The following is a 27,762-nucleotide window of genomic DNA, read 5'->3' as shown; positions in this document are numbered from 1 at the left end:
CTTGACTCCGCTCCTTTCAAACCACACAGGGGGCTTCACAGATCTTGGGAGAGTTGGGAACTCCTGGGTGGGGACCCAGTTTCTCAGATACCACAGGTCCGTTCCCTCTGGGATCCTACCATGAGCAAGGCTCCAGGGACCCACAGATCTCCCACTCTCCAACCATCCAGAATCTCAGCTTAATCAGGGAAACGCCTTTTCCCTCAAACCTGACTCTTCAATGGGCTTACGCTTTTGGAAGCAAAAGTGAGAATCCATTGTCCACAATTTCTGCAAAAAAGAAAGCACAAGCTACTTGCTTAAAAGGAATCAACGAAGCAAAGGGAGACGCAGGGAGAACCACACATCACTGTCTTTCAAATGGTCTCACCAAACACTCACACAGCGCAACCAAACCAGAAGAACCCCTTCTTCTGTGTGTGCTTCTCCGAAGAAAATGTGGTAGCTCTTCGCAGGCTGAAGTGAGTGGACCTGGAGTTGGGGCCTCAGGTGGCCCTGCTGCCTCGGCGCTGGGGGATTCGGATGCTCAGGTCACTGGAGCCACTGCAAGAAGACCCAAGTGACCAGGTGTGCCACAGAGGGGACACTCAGCCAGCTCCACCTGTGGGTCACATTCTGCTCAATACTCAAAACTCCAGTCATTGGCAGAGTTCCGGAATTGTATCATTTTTGTTAATTGATCGATAGGAACAAGTAGATACTATTTATCAGTACAAATAATTCCCCCTAAGAGTATAGTTTGCAAGCAGACATAGTCTGTTTACAACTACAGGGCACGTGATTTTACAAACCACCTTACTTTCATTGCCTCCCTATTTGTAAAGGATCAAATGATGACTCAGGAATCACCACCTTAGACAGATCCACATTCTTAGCAGAAAACCAACAAAAAGGAAGACTTGAGCAAGACCCTGTACACGGCTGCACTTTCCTCTTTTCAAACAGAGCAATGCAAGGTCAGCAGACATTTCTCGAGGGCATGCAGACTCTTTAGGGTTTGACCAACAGGTCAAAGAGTTACAAGTGTCCTTAATTCCTGAGTTCACCTTGTCATTTTAGCTTTCTTTTCTCTTGCAATCTATGCAATTTGGGGTCTCACCTGAAATTCTTTTCTGGAACTAGGCTGGGTGTAAGTAGATCTAACAGAAACTGTGTATAACCATTGGTTTCCAGCCTTTTGGGTAGAATAATTTGGAGGACAACAAGGATAAGTCAGGCTCTTCAGCAGCCAAGGTCAAAAGCAGACAGAATTACTACTCAACGGAAAGAAGACTCATCATGAAACTGAAAAGAACAAGTCGGCTGGAGAATTAAGTTCGCACTGGATGGTATGGTAGTACAACACAATCCTTCAACACCCTTCTGTTACTGGCGGCTTGCATGGTGCTATAATGCTGAACAGTTGTCAGCGGAGCTTCCAGGCTAGGAACAAAGGCCTGGTGACCTACTTCCACAAGTCAGCCATTGAACGCCCTGCAGATTACCATGGTCTGATCCCTAACCCACCATGGGGACAGAGCAGGACAAGGCAGTGTTTGGTCCACTGTGCATGGAGTCCCTGCGAATCGGGACTGACTCGACGGCAGCTATCAACAACAAAAAAGTATTACAGATACTGGGGCTCGGAGAATTCAAGTAAAGCAACAGGTAAGGTGATGCTGTAGTCCTCTTAACTGCTACACCATGCTCCCAGCAGCCGCTCACCTCTACCATCCCATGTTCCGTGTGCGCCTTAAACACACTCGCACATGCACATACACACACGCGCACAACTTGCTGGACCAAATGTGTATGAATAAAAAAAAAAATTTTTTTTTATGAATACTTGCCAAAAAATCACCTTTAAAGTATCTGTCACCTCCTTGGGATAGGGAGTTCTGATGATGCTGTGGTTAAGCACTTGGCTGCTATCCAAAAGATCAGCAGTTCAGATCCACCAGCCACTCCTTGGAGACCCTATGGGCAGTTCTATTCTGTCCTATAGGGTCACTATGAGTCAGAACTGACTCGACGGCAACGGGTTTCCTTGGGATAGATATAAATTTACCTATTAACACCTGAAAACGCACTTATTCCCCTCCTTGAGGCAAATTCCTAACAGTTTAAACTACCAAAAATAAATGTAAAGGCTGCTGAATCTTCCATCAGCCTGTGGATTCTGGGATCAGCCCTGAGCACCTAAGCAGCATGCACTCACCGCCCAGGTCCTGCTCTGCCCTGGTTTTCTGAGTGGATAATGATGAGGGGCATCAAACACCTGGACCATTCACTGCCTCAAGCCAACAAGGGAAAATACAACTTTGCCCAGAAACACTATTTGCCAACATTATATTTCTTTAAATCCTAACTGTATCATCATTGGCATAAACATATAATGGTCACTATAAGGCAAAGTGGAGCCCTGGTTGGGAATTGGTTAAGACCTCAGCTACTTACCAAAAGGTCAACAGTTCGAATCCACCAGCCACTCCTTGGAAACCCTATGGGGCAGTTCTACTCTGTCCTATAGGGTCACTATCAGTTGGAATCAACTCTACGGCAATGGGTTTATAAGGTAGAGAAGACCAGAAGCTGTCTGAACTTAGAATTGAAACCAAACGTCCAATATTTTAGGTTGCACAATATATCATTAAGGTTCTGTTTTACACCCCAGTTACTCTAACTGAAAAAGGGTGTATCACTACTTGCTATCCCCTTTCAGAGTTTTTCTCAAGAATAAAAATCCTACGAATTATTTTCAATTCCTTCATTTAAATGTTTACATGAGGCAATCAGCATAAAGAAAGATTTTAGTGGCAAAGAACGTTATTCAGACATCCTGATAATTAGTATTTGTCTTCTGTAAAACTCTGTCTCCAACGTAGTTCCGTCACAAAACAAGCACAGTCTAGGCCCACGTCTTTTCTGCTGTCAGCATGAATCAACGTTGGCATTGTTGTATTGGAATGAGGTCCAAGGAAAACGTCTTTCCTGAGTTAGAATGTTGGTAGCATTCTGTGTCCTGCCCTCGCTGTACTATTACGGGGGCTTGGTATACGCTCTTGGCTCTGAATACACTCTCCTGTGTAGACAGAGATGATACTACAGAGTTGGAAATACATGTAGAGCTGTCTAGCCCTGTGAGGGGTGGGTGCTTCGACAGTCCTCTCCCATTCCTTCCCGGAATGACTTCCTCCACCGTTGCATTCTAACCCATGCTTTGCATCCCAGCTCTATTGTTCAGAGTGACTTAGTAGTTTACAAATCAGCAAGGCTCCAGAGGGGTCACTTCCCTGTTACCCAAGCATTGCCTCCCTTGGAGCCTCTAAGGCACACTATCTGACTACAAGAGATGCTGTAACAGGCCAACGTGGAGTTTTAACTCTTGCCTGTCCCGATTTCTGAATTACCAGTGAATGTTTTTGTCTAACCCACTTTGATCTGCAGCTACTAATATTTTTCTCCAAATTGGGTGCAATCTGGTGCTTTTTGCTAGCATGCCAAGAGAGAGTATATAGATTTAAATGGTTTGAGATCAAAAATATAAATCTGATATTCTCAGCAGCGATAGAGGAGCTGTATGTCTTTGGAAGTCAGTGCAAAGAAGAACATTTCTTCTATTGGTATCGGGCACAAAGCTTCACGGAGGAAAGCTGCATCAGATTGAACACCTCTGAGAATGTGGGTCAAAATATGTATCAGTTTTATGAATAAGAATCAAAGCTTCTCTGCGATTAAAATAAAATGACAGGCCAATCTAATGGCTTCTAGGGAATAATATTTGATAGAAGGGTTCAGGAAAAGAATTTCACATCCTTCCAGGAAACTCCTTCTTTCCTCCTCCACTGCACCATTATGACAACATTAACACAGCCAGGACAGGCTGAGTCTCAGGGGAGGGTGAGGTAGTGTGATAAGTGGTGCACAGAGCCTCACATATGCGTACATTAGCAGGAAAGGCTGTGCTCCTGGGCTCCCACCTCCCCAGGCACTAGGGATGAGTCAGAGCCTCATATCCCACTGGTTGCAGTCATGAAATTCTGAAGCAGATATGGATTTTGTTGAGCAGGGGTATTTTAATTGCAGCTTGGTTCTTTATGCTATCCACTGATTTTCCATTAGTGTTCACTAATTTCCACTTAGTCCTCGGAAGCAAAATGAATCAGAAAAAGACACTCTTAGTCGGCACTGCACTGAAGGGCTTTCGGAAGCTGAGCAGACTCAGGCAGTAGCTGCCATTATAATCACGGCCAAGATAAAAACTATTTAAACTTCATCACACTGGCACCACACACTATAAGTGGGAATTTTTACTTCTGATTTAAAACTCAAGACGTAGACTTGCATGGAGAAAATCCCCAGTGCCCTGCCTTTTCAATGACCCCGTCATTCCTTCTGTCTTACCTCACCCAGCAAGTCTTAGGTTCCACAGAAAGTGATGAGGCTGTAGTGCTTGATACCCTGGGTTCCTTTAACTCTCCCCTCTCTCACATAACATGTTTGCATGGTATAAAATTTCCAGCTTTGCTTCTTAAGGATACTTGGCTGTATCCCCTTTTATATCACCTCTTGTTTTGAAGCAGGCTCACAGAAGGGTCCTTCTGAAACCCCCAGGAAAGATCTCGTAGAACCTGGAGGCTTCAGCCACACGTACACTTGCTTCTCTGAATAAAGAATTACCCCGTTTTTATGGACTAAGAAAACAGAGCCTTCTGATCTCCAGAAGACAGCTTCTGGGAAAACCGTATTTGTGTGAAGCTGAAACCTGAATGCTCTCCCTTGGAAATGAAAAAAAAAAGTCATTATTGACAGAGAAGTCATATGTTGGGCCATGAATTTCTCAACTCCCTGTTTCTACTTGAGTCTTTTTATGGTACTTCTCTTATTTGCTCTTCATTAAAAACTGAACAAATATGTTTTCCATCACTATGAGAAGCCTCTGGGATCAGACCCTGAAGCTTTCTTCTATGCATTTCCAGTGTTTCAGTAAGTGTAAAGACATCGTAATGCAGAAGGGCTGTGTGTGGGGAGGTAGGAAACAGCAGCTGTGAGTCAGAAGGCCTCTTTGCTTCCAATGCCTTAAAGGAGCTCTTCTGGTTCTTCAGCTGGCAGAGAAGTGGCATTCGTTGTGATGTTGTTGTCAGGTGCGGTCGAGTTGGTTCTGACTCATAGCGACCCTACATACAACAGAAAGAAACACTGCCTGGTCCTGCACCATCCTCACAATCCTTGCTACGTTTGAGCCCACTGTTGCAGCCACTGTGTCGATCCATCTCACTGAGCATGCATTGTAGCTATGCTATTTATGAAGCTGATGTCTGTAACGAGCTTGCTGCTGTGGTCTCAGACCAAAGACACTAACAACCAAAAACTCCATAACATAAAAACCAAGTTTAAGTTGGCAGCTAATTGCAAAGAAATGAAAAAGAGGGTGCTTTATTAGCATGTGTTCCTCAGGAAAAGAGCTCTCTGTTCACGCAGATGGGCCTCCCCATAGACGCAAACTCATCATGGAGAGCTCTATGTGTGCAACTTCCTACAGTCAAGCCCCTCCGGGGACACTTTCCCGGAAGATGTTAACTGCCGATACAGAATCTCTTTCCTGTTAATATTACTAGTCATGTCCAGTTGCCTTATATTTAAACCTGGTAAATTAAAAAAAAAAAAAAAAAAAAAACTCTGTAAAAGTATGACAGAAGGTAAATTAATCACATTAAAAGCTGTTCATTTTTCTATCTGGATACTCAACTGCCATTAAAAACTATGCGTCAGATTTGACCTTTTCATATGTCTTTAACCCAAGAGACTTCAGCTGTCACCGTTATAACCTTAGAGCTGATGATCTCATACGAGTTGTTACGCATCAGCACTGTTAGTTCCTGTTATTCCAACAAATAGGAATTAAAAAAAAATGTTTCACAGCAGCTTTTCAAAGATTGGCTCAAAATATTAGAAAGAAAAAGAAAATTTTTCCTGATAAAACGGTAATCATGGCCACGCAACGCAAATAAAAGGACAGAATACGTTTCTGTTATAAGACAATCCTACTATTCTGTTGTGTCGTCTGCATAATGCAAGCTGGTAATGAGGCTTCCTCCAATTCTGATGCCCCTCAACATAAAGAAAACAAAAATCCTCACAACCGGACCAATAAGCAACATCATGACAAATGCAGAAAAGATTGAAGTTGTCAAGGATTTTATTTTACTTGGATCTACAATTAACACCCATGGAAGCAGCAGTAAAGAAATGAAAGACACATTGCATTGGGTAAATCTGCTGCAAAGGGCCTCTTTAAAGTGTTGAAAAGCAAAGATGTCACCCTGAAGACTAAGGTGCCCCTGACCCAAGCCATGGTATTTTCAATCGCCTCATATGCATGTGAAAGCTGGACAATGAATAAGGAAGACTGATGGATGCCTTTGAACTGTGGTGTGGGCGAAGAATATTGAGTATACCATGGACTACCAAAAGAACAAACAAATCTGTCTTAGAAGTACAACCAGAATGCTCCTTAGAGGCAAGGATGGCGAGACTCCGTCTTACACACTTTGGACATGTTGTCAGGAGGGATCAGTCCCTGGAGAAGGACATCATGCTTGGCAGAGTACAGGGTCAGAGGAAAAGAGGAAGACCCTCAACGAGGTGGATTGACACAGTGGCTGCAACAATGGGCTCAAGCATAACAACGATTGTAAGGATGGCGCAGGCCCGGGCAGTGTTTCGTTCTGTCGTGCACGGGGTCGCTATGAGTCGGAACCGACTCGACGGCACCTAACAACAACAGTGATAACATTTACTTGGAATCGTATCCAGCGCTGGATGACTAGAAGCAGATACAGTCACCTTACAGAGCATTTAAATGAGACTCATAACTACAGTTGGGATCAGAAACGGCAATCCAGGAGCCAAGAACTGGGGCCATCTTGGAAACCAGGAAGCTGAGCTGTAGCAATGGTTTTCAAGTACTGGCAGCCTTAGGAGGCAGGAAGTCATAGCTAGCTCACGTTCATCTCAGTCGAGAGCAGGCCAAGAAGCTTCAAATACAGCTTTAAAAGGACCCACGTCGGTGGCGAGAAGGGAGTTTGTAATGGTGAAATAGGTTTTTACTCTTGGATGCTTCAGCAGCAGAAGTTTCAGTCCAGGTGAGCAGGTGTGAAACCAGAATAGGGAGGAGTCTCCCCTTCCCAGGTAGTCAACCTGACATTGGGGTTGCCCCCTGCCTCACTGCTGTGTCTCGGGCTTCTTGTCCCTCAATCTGCTCTCTTCCTTTTCCTCCCTGACTTGACTATTAGCGGAAAATTCTAAAAGTCCTTACTTTATTGCTTCCTCTGAGAATTAGAGAACCTAATGAACGGCTGATTCTTAGAAGAAAGAGCCACTTTTTTTTTTTTCCTGACTGCCATGAAAGGAGATTACACAATGTTTCTTCAGGGGGCTTTACAAGTAGTTGCCACACAGTGCAAACTGGAAAAAACAGGGCAGATTTCTCATGAGCGCCGGACCAGATGGCCTGTGAGTCCTCCCTAGCTGTGCATTCCAAGGCAGGATTCACCGCTGGGCTTCTGATTTGGTGTCCACCGGGAGCAGCTGAACGTCAGCCTGCCACGAGGGTTTTTCAATGTATTTTGATTCTGACTTTCAGGAGCAAGCTCTCAGCCTAATCTCTTTTAGAGGCTGGGACGCCAAGCCCACTATCATCCCGACGCTAATTTACATCTGGCTTTGGAGCCTGTACAAGTAGAGAGCCGCCATGGGAACACGTCGAGGTCCTCATCGTTCCCTGGGAGGCAGAGAAAGCTGATCTGGCTCTCTCTGTGCACAGCAGGGCTTTGCTGCTGCTTGAGATAAAAGCTTGAGCTGCTGACTGTGCAGATATGGAGAGGGGAATTGTCCAGAACCAAGCAAGAAGACTTCCACACACTGTGATTCTTTCCGGCATTGAGAAACGGGCCATAACCAAGAACCTGCCACGTGGAACCTAAAGGAATGTAAGAAACTCCGCCCGTAGAGTCGGGAGATCTGAGTTGGGCCTCTGGGCTCCCATCAGCTCCCTGAGTGAATCTCATCAAGGAACTGAACGTTCTGTATCAAACAGTGAACACCTCGGTTTCCCCCAGTGCTCACGCCCTGCCACAAACTCGCTCGTTTCTAGTGATTACACGTTATTAATAACTCCCTGTATTGGAATAGAAATATAAGACTTTTGTCTTAGATTCTTCACCCTTTATCACCTTTCCTAACTGTGAAAAGAGTGGGAAAACAGTGAGAAAAAAATGCTCTTTAAGCATACGACACAGTTAATTTGCAACATGGAATCATTTTTTTATTAGTCTAACGGCTATGTATCTGACTGGCTTTGAAATTCTCAAATGAAAAGCATGAATTGGGCTTGTGATTTTAACTCTTCTCATAAAGGGTATTTTTCAGAAATAGTCAAAGAAATTAAGGGTCCTTCCTATATTTTGAGCAGATTCACTAGACGCAAATCTCATACAATTCATGAATTGATACGTGAATGATATACTAATGAATTTGAAAAACCGAAGTGAAATCTGTGAATGAGATTTCCCTTTTGCATGTGATTTTTTTTTTTTTTTGTCCTTCTCTCAGAACATTTGCCAAGTTGCCGTAAGTTCAAATTTTTGCAGAAATTTCTTTTAAAAAGAATTTCTAAAGAGGGTCACTTAGGGGACTTGGGTCTAGCAGCTCCACCCACCTGCACCGGCAGCAACAAACTGAAGACTGAGGCTGGCAGACAAGCCACTGCTGGGGGCTCCTGGGTCTTAGTATTCCCAGCACTAAGCATCTCTCTCTCTCTTTCTTTTTCTCTCTCTCACACACATTTCCAGAGTCAAGGAACTAGAACAGAGTTTCCCCAACAACTTCCGGCAGGCTCCCTCCCCTCCTACCATTTTCTCACCATCCCATGGATGCCAGACTTCTGACGGTGCCTTGCAGAGGTGGAATAAAGTCTACGAGATTGAATCAGCAGCTAACTTTTAGGAAGGTATCTCCACCTCCTCATCCTCACCATTTTGCTTTGAGGCAGAGAGGAAAGCCCATGCCTAGAGATAGCAGTGGAAACAACAAGGGGTTTTTATCTAAAAAAAAATAATATAATAATTTGGCATTTTAAATAACCAAGCTGTTCTCTTTGCTGGGCTAAAATCAAATATTTCTATTTGATACATGGCACACAGCTGGCTCTTTTCCTCTTCCTCCTCTTTAGCCCACCTAATTTCTCCCACTTTGCCCCATTTGGAGGCTCGCAAGCACACACACACACTCACACACACACTCACACACACACTCAGTTCCTTTTACGTAATTGACTGACAAGATTGATCTTTCACTTCAATAGCTGTGGTTCAAAATCTGCCCACCATTCGTGGGAGGTGAAGCACAGTGGATGGGAGAGATGTGTGCTTTTCCACGGAGGCTGAGAGAGGCATGGCACGGAAAGGGGTCTGGTCTGAGGCGCCTGTGGGTGGGGTTTTGAACTGGTTTCAACCTCTGCTGAGAATTCCCATTTCTAACAAGTTCCCAGGTGATGCTGACGCTGCTGGTTAGCAACCGACTGAGAACTGTTGGCAGAGCAGTGGTTCTCAAAATTCATCATACATAAGAATCACCTGGGAATCTTGTTGAACTGTAGATTCGGATTCAGTATATCCGGGGTGGAAATGCAAGTTCTCAGCAGGGGTTTGAACCAGAATGAACCTGTCTGAAGCCCTGGTTCTATGTAGACTTGATTCTCCATAGGAAAACAGAGCGTGCTATGGAATTCAACAGAAATTAGTTTATTTCAAACTTAAAAAAATTTTGGAACAACTTGCAGATTAAGCATTTCTTAACAGAATGTTGTAACCAGACACACTGTCAAAAATCCTTGATGGTTCCCTCACTGCTGAGGCTCACCTTATGTCGAAGTGGTTTACCCTGGTCTCCAAGGTGCCGTAGCTGGACCCCTCTCTACCTCAACGAGATTCTCTCTCACCACTTCCCTGCACAAACCCTCTGGGCAGTGCCTTACTTCTCAAACACTCCATGCACAGCCTTTGGGTCTCGCTGTTCCCCTGGCTGCAGTCTGGTCTCCTCCTCCTCTCAATATCCAACTTCACTCGCCTTTCCCATGAAACTGCTCCCTGACTCTCACCTGTAAAAAAAAACCAAACCCGTTGCCATCAAGTCAATTCCAACTAATAGCAATCCTACAGAACAGAGTAGAAATGCTCCATAGGGTTTCAAAGGAGCACTGGTGGATTGGAATTGCCAGCCTTTTGGTTAGTAGCCAAGCTCTTAACCACTGCACCACCAGGGCTCTGTCTGAGTCCCACAGCCCCCAGTAAATGATGGCTCCCCAAACTGCAGCAATAGCTATCCCTCAAATCTCTAACATATGCCACCTTTTGTGTAGATATCCTGCCATGCTGGATGGTAAACTTTTTTCTTTTTTTTTGCTTGCTTGCTTGTTTCTGATCCAGCAGTAGAGTTTTATTTTTACTTGGCATTTAAATGGGCTATTTAGACAAAAGTAATCATCTTTATGTTTTCTTTCATTGAATCATATTAAGGGGGGGCCAGGAAGTTTAATATTGTTTTCACATCAAGGAACTATTATCGGAACAGAGTTCCCTGGTAATGGTGGGCCCTGTCCTGATAGAAATTTTAATTATGATAATTAGGTGCAAGAAGCAGGCAAAAGGACCAGGCAATGAACACGTGCGTCCCAGTGAAGTGGAAAACAAGGAAGGTGGTATGCAACACACCTGAGGAAAAGGTATAGATTCAAACCACTCGCAACTGCTACCCCTAGCACTTAGTACAGTGTTCCATACGTGCAGTCATCGTTTTCAAGGTGTTTACTGGGTTGCTATTACATGTCCTATGCTAGTTAGTGCCTGTGGTTACAAAGTGGAATCAGGTCCAGACTTTAAGCCGCTCACATACAATGGGGAAGACACAGATGTTAATGGATGCCATCCTGTCCCTAACAGAAGAAGCAGGTGCAGTTAAGGCATTACAGAGCAAGTATGTAATGTTACATGGGGTGGAGGCAGGGGAGGTTTCATAAAGAAAGTCATGCTAAAGTTGGGTGTTGAAAGATGCATGGTAGTTTGCTGGGCTGCTCAAGAGGGGTAGGAGAATTCCAGGGTAGAGAGACCAGCGTGGAAAACGATACAGAGGCATGAAAAAAAGAGGGGTCAAGGCTCTGCAAGCCGTTCTCTCTCAAGTAGTTCCTTACAATAAAGCATGAGGTGGAAGGTAGAAAGGGAACAAAGAGTGGCACCCGGAAAGGGTGATGAAAGTCAGACCATGAGGGACTGGCTGACATGAAGCTACTGAGCTACTGAGTGCCATTATAGGGATGTAGGGATCATGACATAATCTGAAGGCATCTGATAAGTGTTAAAAATAATGATGACAACAACCCAAATGCCCTTCGACAGATGAATGGCTAAATACACTGTGGTACACCCATACCACGGAATACTACCCAACAATAAAAAGAAACAAACTATTGATAAACATGTCTACTTCAATGGATTGCCGGGGAATTATGCTGAATGGACAAAAAAAAAGCCAACCTCAAAAGGTTACATAATCTATCACTGCATTTATATAACATTCTCCAAATAATAAAATTACAGAGATGGAGAACCAACTAGTTGTTGCCAAGAGTCAGGGACTGGAGGAAAGGGGTGGGTGTGACTACAAAGGGGTGGCATGAGGGAGCCCCGGGGTGTGGGAACAATTCCATATCTTGATTGTGGTGGTGCTCACAAAAATCTATACATATGACAAAACCGCACAGGCACACACACCCCAATGGATACAAGCACACCTGGTGGAAAGTGAATAAGCTCTGCGGGTTGTACTAGCGTCAGTTTGCTGGTTTTGATATTGCGCCAGAGCTACGCAAGATGCTATGGATTAGAGGTACGCAAAAACTCTATGGACTTTCTTTTTTTTTTTTTTTTTTGAAATTCCTGTGAATCCATAATTATTTCAAAATAAGCTTAAAAATAAGATGACAAAAATGGTAAAGCGTGGCTAACCTAAAAAATGAAAGAGTTTTTTTTAGAGGGATTTAAAGATTATTGTTCAGACAACATTGCTTCTTACAAAGGATTCTCTTAAGAATTTCCAAGCATGTTTTATGTAACTACACAGCACTAAAGGAGCCCTGGTAGCACAGTGGTTAAAGCATTCGACTGCTAACCCAAAGATCAGCGGTTCAAAACTACCAAGGGCTCCATGGGCCAAAGTTATAGCAGTCTGCTCCCAGAAAGATTTACAGCCTTGGGGTGGCTAGGATCAGAATCGACTCTATTGGTAGTGCGTTTTTTTTTTTTTTTTTGTATACAGCATGATGTTTATATTGACGTGAATGTATAGATTGCAAATTTTTTCTCAACGTAACTGGATCCATCAATATTCAAACTGTTCTAGAACTAGAGTGGCAATTTCAAAACAGGGTGGGTAGTTTATCAGTTCGAATGTACTAAAATCTGAATGTCAAAAGCACTGAGGTTGTGTAAAACACCAGGAGTCAGGTCATTCTAAAAAGTTGGCTAAGATGAACAAACACAGCTAAGGAAACTGGCCTGCTGGTCCGAGTGATCTGACCTCTTAGGATGACAGGCTCATGTATGTGCCTAAATCTGTAAGGCACACACCTCTAAGTACGGTTGCAGAGTGTGTGCCAAGTTCTAACGTGGTGTGATCAACTCTGAGATTAGAGACCCAAGAAAAATTAAAACAAAGAAACTCACGTCTATTGCCAAGCACAACTGTAAAAACTCTAAGAAGCTGAACGGTGCTTTATTATCTACGTACAGGATTGCTCTCAGGATAAACAGCAGGTGGGATCTTGTTCTTCGGTTTATTATCTACGTACAGGATAGCTCTCAGGATAAACAGCAGGTGGGATCTTGTTCTTCGGTTTATTATCTACGTACAGGATAGCTCTCAGGATAAACAGCAGGTGGGATCTTGTTCTTCGGTTTATTATCTACGTACAGGATAGCTCTCAGGATAAACAGCAGGTGGGATCTTGTTCTTCGGTTTATTATCTACGTACAGGACTGCTCTCAGGATAAACAGCAGGTGGGATCTTGTTCTTCGGTTTATTATCTACGTACAGGACTGCTCAGGATAAACAGCAGGTGGGATCTTGTTCTTCGGTTTATTATCTACGTACAGGACAGCTCTCAGGATAAACAGCAGGTGGGATCTTGTTCTTCGGTTTATTATCTACGTACAGGATAGCTCTCAGGACAAACAGCAGGTGGGATCTTGTTCTTCGGTTTATTATCTACGTACAGGATAGCTCTCAGGACAAACAGCAGGTGGGATCTTGTTCTTCGGTTTATTATCTACGTACAGGATAGCTCTCAGGATAAACAGCAGGTGGGATCTTGTTCTTCGGTTTATTATCTACGTACAGGATAGCTCTCAGGATAAACAGCAGGTGGGATCTTGTTCTTCGGTTTATTATCTACGTACAGGATAGCTCTCAGGATAAACAGCAGGTGGGATCTTGTTCTTCGGTTTATTATCTACGTACAGGACAGCTCTCAGGATAAACAGCAGGTGGCATCTTGTTCTTCGGGCCTGACACCAGCATGTCAACAGTATTACTCTAGTGTTTGTTTCTTTAATTTCTTAGCCTTGAAAAGTAGCCAATTTTATGCAAGAGTCTTGCACAACGTTGAGGCAACATCGAGCATTTTATTCTTTCAGAGTTCAAATGCCTTGCACAGTCGTATATCAATCCCTTCAAGACCAACCCCCTCCCCCGCCCCGGGTAGCATAATGGCTAAGAGCCACAGCTGCCAACCAAAAGTTCGGCAGTTCAAATCCACCAGGTGCTCCTTGGAAGCTCTATGGGGCAGCTCTACTCTGTCCTATAGGTTCGTTATGAGTCGGAATCGACTCGATGGTGGTGGGTTTGGTTTTGGTTTTTAAGACCCCATGTTCATGGCTTCCTGGTGAATGGAGAGTATCCTTGGGCTGTGATTTCAGTTGGGCTTTAAAAACCACAGGTATTATATGTGAGAAGGCATTCTGCTCAGTTATTGGGGTTTTAAGTGGGTCCTCAGCTGCCAGGTAGAACCAGAACAGCGGAGTTGGAACCTGAAAGAAGCCCTTGGGATAGCAAAGTGGGTGGCACACATGGATGGATGCAACCCCTGAGCTTGGAACTGAAGTGGAAGCAGAGCCAGTACACTCAAAATGGGTAAACTAAGTTGGCCCCGACATGACCCAACCACTATTGCCCCCCAAATCACAGCCTTCATAAGATGTCACAATAGATAATTCTATCATTTATTTGTTTTCTTGTTTATGGTCTGTTTCCTCAACTTGAATGCAAGTCCCAAACCTGGTCTGGTTTCTGCATTTTGTATGCCCATTTCCAGCTGGGTTTCTGGTTAATTAATTAATATTTGTTAACTAAATGAACACTTCTTCACACTACAACACTGGTTTTTGACAACTTTTAAGTTGTAGATGTTTTCGGGATTCTGATAAAAGCTATGAACCCTCTCCTCAGAAAAACACACAAAAAGACAGCATTTTACAATTTCAGGCAGTTTGATCTTATACGAGTTCACGGATCCTAGATTAAGCTCTGCTTCTGGAAACCGTTTTCGAGGATGAGAATGTTATTACAGCCACACTTAGCCCCTAACTTTCCATCCTGGCTTCTCCAGACATAATCCAGGTTGTTCGCCCACACTAATCACCTCCCCCATTCTATAGGATTCTTCTTTTTCTTTTCTTTTTTTTTTGCTATTTTCTATCATTAATAAACAGTCCATCATATTTTAGTACCATCAATGCCAAAGAAAAGACTCATTTGTCTAATAAAAATATTTCTACCATTTTTGGCAAAGTGTATAGCTCTCTCTCTCCAACCCTAAAAACGCTGTAGTGCTCATTTGCTGTAATCGCATCATATCCTTCATTAAGGTTACTCTGAGCGTTGAGAGAGGCAGGGGTAGGTCACACTAACACGCACAGAAAGCCACCTGCCTGTCAGTGGTGGGGGCTGCAGAATAAGAGAAGTTGCGGGGAAGAGGCATCTTGCTGCGTTACCACAAACAACAAATAACTCAAAGTATACTTAAGGCTCCAGATGGGTAACTATTTGTCAGAGAGGAGCTGCCCGTAGCAGCCAGGAATGAATGATGCTCCAGTGAATTTTTCTAGAGCACTGAGCTTTCTAAAAAAACAGAAGCAGTGACCGTCAGAGCCGAGCTGAGCTTCGAGTATTACCAATGAAGTCTTAATGGAAAGCTGGCTTCTGCCAGCTCTTGTAAGACCAAACTCCTGTCACACAATGATCCACAAGCAACTGTGAAACTCTACCCTCAAAATGAGGGGTGTGGTGTTGAAATGTTCGAGGCCACAACTGAAGCCACGTCCGTTACCTGTCTCAAGTCTGCAGGGTCCCACCCCCGGAGCCCTGCCCAGGCAGCCAGCAGCTCCACACCGTCTCCCACAGAGTGAGCGCAGTGCCCACCCGGCCAGGAGCTGGGTGTGTGCCATGCCACCAGCAGTACACAGTGCCAATGCACTCAAGACTGCAGTCTCATTTAGAGACCTGTCATTGTGTGGCCCCAGTCTCCATCACAGGACAATCAGGAAAGCAGACATACTCACGCTGCTGACACTTCAGCCAGTTGACTGGATCAGGCTGCTTGAATTTGTACTGCAGTTGGGGAAGAGAGCTTTGGCTACGTGTTTTGCTTTATTTTTTCCCCACTCAAGGGCTTTCTTTCTTAATGGCTCAGACATACATCAAAGCGATAGTGCTGAACTTTTTTGCAATGGGAAGCTTTCCCATGAGTCTGCAGAAAACCTTTTTCAAGAGCAGCTTTAATAGAAATTGGTTTAAATGTGTATTTCAGAAACCCCACATAGTCAACACAAAGTCTGAGGTGTACATTATTTTAATTGTATTAAGTTTCTTCTATCGTAAAACCTGGTCCCTAACAAAGACAAACAAACAAACAAAAAAAAAAACCCATTACCATCAGCCGATTCCAACTCATAGCCACCCTGTACAGGACAGAGTAGAACTGCCCCGTAGGGCTTGCAAGGCTGAAATCTTTATGGCAGCAGACTGCCACATCTTTCCCCCTTGGAGCGGCTGGTGGGGTCCAATCGGCGGCCCTTTAACCACTGAGCCACCAGGGCTCCTTTAACAAAGACGAGAGATGGTACATGTAAATAACTGACAAAATCACGTCTGCAAACGAGAGTAACCAAAGCCTTTGGAAGATGCACCCTAAGCTTCCTCTCTACGTTCTCAAGCACTTTTAGAAACTAGACGTACAGCAGGTTGACATAAAGTCAGGAAGGGTTGGTGCAAAGCAGATCTAATGAGAAGGCAGGAGCCAGGCAACCGAAAAATGAAATTTTCTCCTTAAGAAATTCAAGTTATTGCCTATTAAAGAAGGCCTCAGCTATTAACAGGAATATTTCCAACTATGGAAAACAACAAAGGAGTTTAAAAATCCATGAGGAACTAGCTGCCCCACCACAATTGACTTTTTCCTCCATAGCTCACAAGAAGGTCTGCATCCTATTTCAAGTGGTAGTTTATAGTTTAAGGATGGCAGCGTTCCACCCAATTTACCGTGATAGGCATTTCTTCTTGCAACAAAACTTCCTTAAAAGCTTTGGAGAGCAATCCTTGCCTTGGTCTTTGAAACTATAAATGAGTGCAATAGGAAATCAAAAACTATTTTTATAGCATAACCACAGAAACTCCAGTCTGTACCACAAAGTAGGACAAATACCTTTGCTGCTGAAAACTGCCTTGATCCAAATACCAGTTTCTGGCAGTTGTAGGTTGGAATTTATACAGTTCCTAAGGTTTTCATGGCACTTTAGAATATACCAAATGGGCCACATTTTTTAAAATCCTGAACACACACACACACACACACACACACACACACACAGAGCCCTGGGGTTTTCCACTTTCCTAAGGAGCTATTTTAGAAACACCTGAGAATTCTGAATTAAGCAACCCACCAAAGGATAAGTCCCTGACATAACCGAGGACCTGTCTCCCCTGCCCTGTAATAGCACACACATCGGGCAGAGGGGATCTTACATCCATACCTATATTTCATGCCAGTCTGCTTCGCGGTGGACTCCTTGAGAGAAATGTGGTGTTGAGGGGTGAAGGTCCCCAGGCTGCGCGCGATGATAGCGACCGTGCGGAACCGGGCCCGGGCTGCGTTCACCACACCGGGGGCGGCGGAGCTCTGCTTGCTCAGAAGTCGGTCCTCACCATTCCGACTCTTCAAATTGTGCTCTGTGCAGGCTATGGAGACTTGCATTGCTTCCCCCGGCAGCGCGCGGTCCCCCGGAGACCCCCAGAACACAGGCGACCGCGGAGGCTGGGCAATGGGGCGTCGGGCTGCTGGGAATCCACTCAACGGCAGTGGGTTGGCTTGGCTTTTGCTCCCCCTCGCTGGGGTGCCTTCCGGGGAGCCCTCGCGGCTGACTTCGGAGCCGGCAAAGTGGCCGGAGCGGCTGCGGTGCAGGACGGCGTCCCGGGGACCGAGGGAAGTCCACCGCCAGCCCCGAAGTTGTCACCGCCGCTGGGACGCAGAGCAGCCTCGCCAGTCCTCCCGGGCAGCGTCTCCGCGGCTCACACGGCCAAGTGCACGCAGTCGGAGGCTTCGGCGGCAGCTGGCTGAGCTTCCCCGCTGAGTGCGCGCAGCCCCGCTGGCCTGTCCGCCGTGTCCGAATGCGCACTGGCCTCTGGCCGAGGACCCAGACCCGCAGGCGCCCGCAGGACGCGCTTCAGCACCTTCCGGACCTCGGGCAGGAGGCTGCAGGCGCGCCCAGCGGCCCCAGCAGCTAATCACGAGCCGCCCTCCGGGGGCCGGTGGTCTCCATCCACTCGGGCCACCAGCTCCCTCCCTGCCCTGCTCGGGGAGGACCCAGGGGCTCCTCAGGACCCCTCCCCGCTCATCCTAGCCCGTTGCTGGGTGCTGAGCCCGCCTGGCACGGTTTTGCAGCTGCAGGGCGGCGCGGGGAGGTCCCTTTAAGGAGCTCCTCGCCTTTGTGTGCAATGGGGAGGCAAGGACCACTTTCGCCAGACTCGCTGTAGGGGAATCGAGAATCGGGAGGGATATTCAATACAGGGAGGCTCTGCCCAGGCTCAGACCAAATCCCGCTGCAACACCACGCTTGGAACGGGTGGGGGGGTGAGGCAGAAGGAGGGTGCGTCTGCCACGGAGCACGCCAGTGGATTAGCACGTGAATACTCTGTGACTGGCTTGGTAAAATACAGCTTGAAATCCCTATTATTAGCCTTGTCAGGGTTCACTTCCCCTTGCACTTTATTTTTTAAGCGGATAAGTTTGAAGTTTCCTGAAAAGCCACAGTGCAGACAGACTCTTCGGAGTCAAGTCTGCAAACTTGCTGCAAATCTATTCAGGCTGCCAGGGTGTGGCAGGGATGGGGGGTGGGGAGGTGCAGTAGTTCACACCCTCAGAATGTGCTGCACCAGGTGAGAAGCTCGTCCACAACAACTCTCAGGAAGGTGCAGGCAGGTGGCTGGACCCACATACGCTGACTGCTGTCCATCTGCAGCTGACTGGTGAGAACAAGAAAGATCCCCAGGTGAAAGGGGGGGAAAGAAAGACATCTCTGTCCACCCTGAACCCACCTGAGGCAGAGGACACTGCCTGGTTCAGCAACAGGTGTGAAACAGCTGTTCAGTAAATGCGGTTGAGCCAAATTAAGTCCCAACTGATGGATAAAAAATGGACACCTATGTTTGAAATGTGAGGCAACCACACCCCTCCCATAGATGTACTTACAATTAAATCATGGTTCACAGAAAATCGGTATTCTCCGTATAGTTCCCATTAGATACTACTGTCAAGCCAAAGGAAACAGCATTTAGTCAACAATATTTGTGAGCACCATCTCTGAACTAGGCAATGGAGATAAATATAGAGAAAAAAAACAAAGGATGGTCCCTCTCCTCAAAGAATTGACAATCTGGGTGGGAAGATCAAAGCTTTCAGTCTTAAACGGGCTGGTTAACAATGCCAGAAGGCACACTACAACGTGTCCAAACAATTAGCACAGATATTAAGTGCACTAGAGTTAAGCAGGGGAGGGATTACAGGAAGCCAAAGTTCTTCATTTTGATTCATTCCACACAGTTGGTTAAAACTCTTTAGTGACCACATTTTTGTCTCCTTAATTTTTTTTTTTTTGATAGCATGTGTTTTCAGTATTGGAATGTGTGCTTACTAATTGAGTGTGTTTAAATTTTTCGTTGGTAATATGGATTTTGAGAAATACGACCTGATAATACAAGCCACCAATGAGGCGAGTGGCGTTGTGGTGCCACCGATTTGTGGTGTGACCATATACCAATGAGAGCTATACAGATAATTTATTGAGGGTGCCTTTCCATTAGGTTACATGGGGAACCTCTGGTTTTCCAAATATGGCACAGAAAAACCAAAACAAACCTATCACACCTCCCTAACTATCACACAGGAAAGCCATAATTATGCTTGCGAGCCTTATCTCACAGACATAAAGGGAAAAAAGGCAAAAGCTGACAAAATTAACACATCCAGGAAGCATCACCTAATGGAATGCTCAACCCACACAACAATGAAGCTCCAACACCAATCTGATGAGCTTCATGTATTTCAAAAGGGACCTGCCTTGAGGCTAAATGCATTCGAACCACGCCTTACCTCTGAGGTCCACAGGCATACGAAGTGGCTGGTATACCTTGAATCCAATAGTAAGGAAAGCGTTAACCTGACTCTCTGCTTGTTACTAGGGTAGCAAGTGTGGGAAGAGCTTGAACTCCAGTTGTGTCTGTTGTTGTCAGGTGCCAGTGAGTAGGTTACAACTCATAGTTGACCCTATAGGACAGAGCAGAGCTGCCCCATAGGGTTTCTAAGGAGCAGCTGGTGGATCTGAACTGCCGACATTTTGGTTAGCAGCCAAGCTCTTTAACCACTATGCCACCAGAGCTCCATGATAAAAAATAGCTGGTCTGACCACTTCTACCCAACCAAATTAAGATGTAGGAATGAATTTTCCAAGCAGAACAGGTCCCTGTCTTGAATTCTATTCCAGGCATTGTATAACCTGCAGATAAGGTTTAAATCACACTGTGGAATCTCATCTTTTACCCTCTACACCCTTGAAAAAAATAAATGCACTGTCTGTCCTCAATGGTTGGGACATAGCTAGGATGGGGTAAAGACATGGAAAGAGGCAGGACCTGGGATGCCTTCCTCGTACCCTCAAAGTCCCAGCTCCACGGCAAGGGGTGGAGCAGCGTAGCTTTCCCTGCATAAACACCAGTGGGTGGGGCAGAAGCAGACCATTAGAACTTTTATTTTTTCACACTAGGCCTGCTCATCGGAGATGATCAATGTGAATCAGGCAAGGAGCAAACATAAGAAGTGGAAGAAGTGGGAGGAATCAGGAGGCGCAGCTCAGGAAGGGGAAATAAGCTGCCTGCGAGGGAAGAGAGAGGGCGGTGATTGCCAGACAACCAGAGGGGTCAGGAGCCAGCGGCTTCCGCTGGGCACTGGCTGAGGAGGAAGAGGAGGTGTGGGGCAGGTGGCTGGGCACTGAGGTAAGGGTGCTGCCAATTCTGCAGGGAGGTGGGTGGGGGAGGCCTGTACTGCAACCTGTTAGCCAAAGAGGCTTTCAGGTTCACCATGAACCAGCAGAGCAATGCCTGAAAGCAAAACTAAAATCAGAGCAGGGAAGGGGTTATCAGAATACAACATGCACGGGTGCGCGCCTCTGAGTCACCTTTTATCCCCCACAGGACCAAGCAGACAGCCTTGTGCAGAGCAGGCCCTGACTCTATAAATAACTGAGAGAGGGAGATGAGGGAGCAAGGAAAGGAAGGGGGTGGGGAGGAGACTGGGAGGACGGTAGGTGTATGGGAAGATGCCAAATTCTTGGATAAACTTGAGTCTTTAAAAAATCCTGCATGTTCTAGTTCAGCACAGGCTGCTGTCTTGCAGGTGTGGATAACTGCCCCCCATACGCATCTGCCCCCTGGGTGTAGACAAGTGTCCAGCCTTTAGCCCACGCCTCGAAGAGGATCAAAGGCCTGAGGCGGCCAGGAGAACGCTCACAATGCAAGGCTCTTTCTCGCTCACTGCAGGGCCCCACTTCAGATCTGACGCCTCTTGGGCACCCTGAGAGCCAGCCGGTGGTCTGATGTCTGACCCCAACTGTGCTCACCCTTCCTGGCATTAACAGAGCAGTCAGTCTCAGGTACTGCGAAAGCAGATAACAGTTGGCTGTGAGGATGCTCATTCCTAATCAGTCTGTGCTAATAGGCCAGAAGCTAATTAAGCTGGGGAAATTAGATTTGGACCATGCATCGCTTCACCGTGCACAAAAGGGTTTGGAAGATTTCTCACTGTTACCCCTTCGGGTTTAAATATGACCCATAGATAAACACGTAGATACAGATAGCTTGGCTTACAGTATGGATTACACCTCAACATAAAAAGAAAACAAAAATCCTTACAACTGGACCAATAAGTAACATCATGATAAATGGAGAAACGATTGAAGTTGTCAAGGATATTCTTTTACTTGGATCCACAATCAACACCCATGGAAGCAGCAGTCAAGAAATCAAATGACATATTGCATTGGGCAAATCTGCCACAAAAAAAACCTCTTTAAAGTGTTAAAAAGCAAAGATGCCACGTTGAGGACTAAGATGCCTGACTCAAGCCATGGTATTTTCACTTTTTTCATATGCACTCAAAAGCTGGACAATGAATAAGGAAGATCAAAGAAGAACTGATGCATTTGAATTACCGTGTTGGCAAAGAATACTGAGTATGCTATGGACCACGAGAAGACCGAATAAATCTGTCTTGAAAAAAGTACAGCCAGAATGCTCCTTAGATGGGAAGGTTGTGAGACTTCATCTCATACTTTGGACATGTGATCAGGAGGGACTAGTCCCTGGAAAAGGACATTATCCTTGGTAAAGTGGAGGGTCAGTGAAAAAGAGGAGCACCCGCAATAAGATGGATTGACTAATTGGCTGCAACAATGGGCTCAAACATAGCAACGATTGTGAGGATGGTGCAGGACCAGGCAGTGTTTCCTTGTGTTGTATACAGGGCTGCTATGAGTTGGAACCTAACCGATGGTACCTAACATCAACAACATCCTTTCATTGACACAGGAAAGGATCTGGCGGATCTCTCACTGTTAACACCTCAGTTTTAAATACGACCCACAGACATAGATATAGTCTGTTTTTGTTTTAATTCTTTTATTATTGGTCAAGAGAAACAATTGGGGCTTAGTAAAGAAGATACTCCTAAGGTCGTTACTAGACCAAATGTCGCTTTTGTGTCACTGTCCATACATCCTAAGCCCATATTATAAATGTTTTCCAAAGGAGAGCTCCAAGGGCAACCAGTCTGTTCATTTCTGCACGGTCATAAACACTCTAGACGGTGACTCTTGATACACGAAGCAGTGGTTTCCAAGGCACGTTTAACACTTTCCCCTGTTTTGAAGGATCTTCTAATTCTGATAATTTTCCCTGAATTTGCTTTATCCTGGGCTCCTTTGCTTCCCTCCTGCTACTTGTATAGATTCTCTGCAGTGGACAGCCGGGAAGTGTCATGGAGCAGCAGGAAGAGCCCTGCAAACCCAGAACCTTAGTAAGGGTGTTCTACAATCCCACCCTGATCCTCTTTAACGTAAAATTACAATCACAAAATGGAGGACAACCACACAATACTGGGAATCATGGCCCAGCCAAATTGATACACACATTTGGGAGGGGGGGACATAATTCAATCCATGACAGTATCCACAAAGGGCCAAAAATGGTGCAAAAACATGTGTCTCCGGATTGTGTGGGAACTAATGAGTCGGAATCGACTCAACGGCAGTGGGTTGATTTTTTTTTTAGTGCTTTGCCCACGGTAGGCACTTGATAGCTGCTAAGTCTCCACCTTAATTTATTAAAAGCAGGGCTGTTAAGAAGTCATTAATTTCCTCCTAATCAAGCTGACCAGGAAACCTCACCAATTAATAATAGCAGTAACACTTACATGGTGCTTCCTACATCCTAGGAACTCCCGTAAACGCTCTGCCTGTACTGACACATTTCACCCTCACACCTCTCACGTGGAGGTGCTCACGTTATCAGCTCCATCCTACAGGTGAGGAAACGAGAGACACAGAGAAGGGAAATAGCTTGCCCAAGTTGACACAGGCTAGAAGAGATTTTGACTTGAGAGCCTGGGTCCTTAGCCACTCCCCACTGCTAGAACTTTCTTGTGAGAAGTGCTTTAAATAGAGCCATTTTGTGAATACAATTGAAAAGAAACTCTACTTTTATTATGAGTGATCAAAAGAACTTCAATTAAAAAAAATTTTTTTTAATCTCAGAACAATTAAATCACCCACAGTTGGTAGCTTTTGAGTACGCGTTTTATCAGCCTTTTCAAATATCTTGTGATGTTTTTTTCCTGTTGCTCAAAAAAAAAAAAATTTTTTTCCAATTACCTGGCAAATTTCTGATTGATTTCATTTCTTACAAGTGAAGTCCGAACCAAATGCTTTTTGCTGAGCCCACTGGGAACGTATGGTTTATTTATATTCCACTGGAAACCACAGCCAGCAGGGGCCAGAAAGCATTCAATTATGCAGCCAGGCAAAACTGGACTCACTGAAAAGGGAAAAAAAACCTGTTCATATCGGAAGAATTTTAAACACAAGAGGGTACAGATGGCAAGCTGCTTTCTGTGCCTATCATTTGTGATTAAAAGAGGAATTGTTAGGGCCAGAGTTTGCTATTTAGCAGAAATTTTTAAAATGTGGGTTTGGAGAGCAATTTATTATACTCTGACAAACTGAGCCAGCCAAGAAAATTATCATGGGCCCACATTTGCACGGGCACAGCTTTTGGAACATTAGAGGAAGTAAAATAGAGAGGCCAAATTGGAAATACTCGAGGCTTTGCTGAACGAAACTTCCAGATGTTTACGCTCCTGCTTCCTTGGAAGAACTGAATCATGACAGAACCCCCACCAAGGAAACTCTGAGAGCAAGTTCATGATAATTTTTCTCATATTAGCTACATGACCAGAACATAAGTATTCAAAGGATAGGTAAGCTTTTCAATTAACACTCAAACTATTTTCACAGCCACCAATTACTATTTCCTTAACGTGAAACTTCGGACATACCAGATACATCAGCCAGACCTCCAATAACTACCCATCATATATGTGCCAGAGTCCTGGGTGGTGCAAATTCTTAACATGCTTACCTGCTAACCGAAAAAGGCACCTCAGAGGAAAGGCCTGGCACTCTACCTCCACAAAATCAGCCACTGAAAACCCTATGGAACACAGCTCTACTCTGGCACACGGGGGTCCATGAGACGGCAACTGGCTGTTTGGTTTTATGTGTACAAGGCAACGTGCCATGTTATAGAAGACAGCTGTGGAACAATATTCATGATCGAGATGACTTTGTGATTTTGTGCGAGCCTCTTCTTGGTAGGTAATTTCTCATAAGCTTGTCTGGAACCTGAACACAGAGCTGGGAGGTAACAGGGATATGAGGCTTGCTCATTTATTACAAGTGCCATCAGTTCTTCCTAAATCATTGGCCATTAGCATATTTTCTGTTATCTCCTTGTATTAGAACGTGATGGTCGGGCATACTCCCTGTGTCTTTGGGTAAAAGATTTTCCTAAGGAGCTTAACTCACAGAGAATTTTTTTTTTCAAAAGTAATTAGAATTACTATATTTCATCCAATCTAAGACACCATCAACTAGAAGACACACTATTACTTCATGTCTCACTAAGAAAGAAAAAATGTGGCCAAATAAATTATGAATATGCCTTTTTATCCCTTAAAATTTTTATTTTAAATTTATCAAGTCTCTTTGGACTTACTTAGACTCCCCCCACCCCCAAATTAAGCTCGTATACATAGATAAAAAGAAAAATGTAAGAGAAATAAATTGGTTAAATAAACTGTGTTCACGTTCAGAATTTGATGTTTCTGAATCTCCGTTTTACTCGGTTATCAATTTCCGTGTACTTTCCACATGAAGTCACCCTTTGTGCCATCAAAACTGTTGGTGATACAGCATTTCTTAAAAACCATGCTCAACTATTGTTTCCTGAATTTTTTTCCAAGCTGTTGACACCCATTCTGCAAATTTTTATTTATATGTACAGACACAGATGCTGACACCTGACAGCACTGGTCAGCAGGTCAGCAGCGATGATAAGCCAGGTCACCAGTGCAGCATAGGAAAAAAAGTGTGTCAAAGGATTAATGAACTATGATGATATCCATAACAGTATATTACAAACTCCGTCACGGATTGAGTTGTGTCCCCCAAAATATGTGTCAACATGGCTAGGCCACGATTCCCAGTATTGTGTGACTGGCCACCATTTTGTCATCTGATGTGAGTTTCCTATGTGTTACATAAATCCTACTTCTCTGATGTTAACGGGAAACCCTGGTGGTGCAATGGTTCAGAGCTACAGCTGCTAACCAGAAGGTCAGCAGTTTGAATCCACCAGCTACTGCTTGGAAACCCTGTGGGGCAGTTTTATTGTGTCTTACAGAGTCGCTATGTGTTGGAATCCACTCTACGGCAATGGGTTTGGTTGTTTAAGTAAAATGAAATGAAATGACTTTTAAGTTATTTTTTCCATTATAAAATTAGTACAAGTTCTATGTAGTAAAGGATTAACTCAGTCTGGGCTGTCCATACTCTGTACATTCCAAAGAAAGGTCTGGCCTTTGTCCCCCACACCTTCCATCTCCCCTACCCTGTTCCTGGCAGGTAACTTCTAGGTACTTGGAAAATCCTGCCTGATAAGAGTGTTTTTGTTTACCCAGGGGCCTTGGGCCATGCTGATAGCCTATGCTAACAATGTGACTTATGGTGGGGGCCTTGGACCAGGCAGTATCAGCTTAAGGGTTGGCTGGTGAGGCTGGAGATTAAGTCAGCCACACAGCAGTGATAAGTCATGCCTACCTGACTGACCCCCCAGTAAAAACCCCAGACACGGAGGCCTGAGTGAACTTCTCTGGTGGCAATACTTGGTGCATGTCACCACAACATTACTGGCAGAGGTAAGCGCTGTCCGCAGGAGTCTGCTGTAATAGGGCTGTGACTGGAATCTCGCGATGGGGCTCTCCGAGACTCCACTCTATGGCCCGCTTCCCTCTTGTGACTTTAATCTGTGTCTTCTAGCTAATAATAAACCAAAGACTTTTCTGAATTCTGTGAGTCCTTCTAGTGGATCATGGAACCTGAGGGTGGTTTTGGGGACTCCCAAATTGCAAGTTTAGAATGGAACAGTCTAGAAAAGCATAGGTAATTTCTCAAGCTTGTGTGGAACCTGGCCACAGAGCTGGGAGGAACTAGGGATTCATGGAAGAAAGAAGGGACAAAGTTATGCATTAATCCAGACTTCCAGTATAATCACTGTTAACATTTTGGTCAGTATCTTCTTGGTCTAGGTGGGTTTTTTCCATGCATATTTTTGTTGTTATTACCATTTTATATGTTGTTGTTGCCACCACACGTCTGTGAGTTTGTCATACTGTGGTGGCTTGCGTGTTGCTGGGTTACTGGAAGCTTTGCCACCAGTATTTCAAATACCAGCAAGGTCACCCTTGGTGGACAGGTTTCAGCGGAGCTTCCTGACTAAGACAGAATAGGAAGAAGGACTTGGCAGTCTACTTCTGAAAAAATTAGCCAGTGAAAGACTTATGAATAGCAGCAGAACACTGTCTGATACAGTGCCAGAATAAATATATATATATATATATACGTACACACTTATACACACACACATATATATATTTCTAGGGTCACTATGAGTCGGAATCGCCTTGACAGCAACAGGTTAGGTATTTTTTTGGATATATTTTTATGTTATGTATATATTTATATACCAAAAACAAAACAAAACAAAAAAACCCATTGCCATTGAGTTGATTTCGACTCATAGCAAACCTATATATGCATATATATATATATAAAGTTGAATATTTTTCAAGGTACATACCAGTTACCCCATGCTACTATTTTGCATTTGCTCATGTGTCTTTTCATTTTCATATGTTCTCTATCCTTAAGCCAATTGTTAGTCATCACCATCATCAATATACATTTTTCAGTTGATCAGCTGACAGCTGTTACGCCCTGATGAGGCCAAGAGACGGAGGACTCAGCCCTTCCCCTGGTGCTCACTTCCTGGTTAGGGGGTATGTGGACATTCAAGGATGACTAGCCACCAAGCCTACATGCTAGAACAAGTGCCAGAGCTGACACGCACTTCACAGGAAGAGAGAGAGAGCACTGTGGTTCAGAGCAGAGGAACTGCTCAAAAAACCCACTGTCGTGGAGTTGATTCTGACTCATAGCGACCCTATAGGGCAGACTAGAACTGCCCCGTTGAGTCTTCAAGAGCGGCTTGTGGATTCCAACTGCCATCCTTTTGGTTAGCAGCTAAGCTCTTGACCACTGCATCACTGGGGCTCCAAAGAAACTACGGTGGGGTCAGAAAAGAGCTGAGTGTTAAGGACAGAAGAGAATCCAGGCAAAGAAAAAGAAAAGAGGAGGGCAGGTACAACAGCACAGGAAAAGCTCTGGCCAAGTCAGCGAAGTTGAACGGCTATTCGTGGAATGATGAGCAAAACACTGTGGATGGAACCTTGT

At 44.8% G+C, this 27,762-nt stretch overlaps 1 protein-coding gene across 2 annotated transcripts in view; it reads right to left on the bottom strand.

Moving 5' to 3' along the window:
• Positions 1-17,696, bottom strand: part of KCNAB1 (potassium voltage-gated channel subfamily A regulatory beta subunit 1) — a 228,950-nt gene extending 211,254 nt beyond the window's left edge. For both annotated transcript variants that reach the window (XM_003416135.4, XM_023555364.2), the window contains exon 1: positions 17,122-17,696. In XM_003416135.4, the coding sequence (XP_003416183.1) occupies positions 17,122-17,342 (221 nt within the window). In that variant the 5' untranslated portion in view covers positions 17,343-17,696. The remainder of the gene's footprint in view (positions 1-17,121) is intronic.
• Positions 17,697-27,762: the final 10,066 nt, after the last annotated feature.

Source organism: Loxodonta africana, chromosome 23 (assembly GCF_030014295.1).
Source record: "Loxodonta africana isolate mLoxAfr1 chromosome 23, mLoxAfr1.hap2, whole genome shotgun sequence".
Lineage (NCBI taxonomy): Eukaryota > Metazoa > Chordata > Mammalia > Proboscidea > Elephantidae > Loxodonta > Loxodonta africana.
This window is presented reverse-complemented; position numbering and strand designations above follow the sequence as displayed.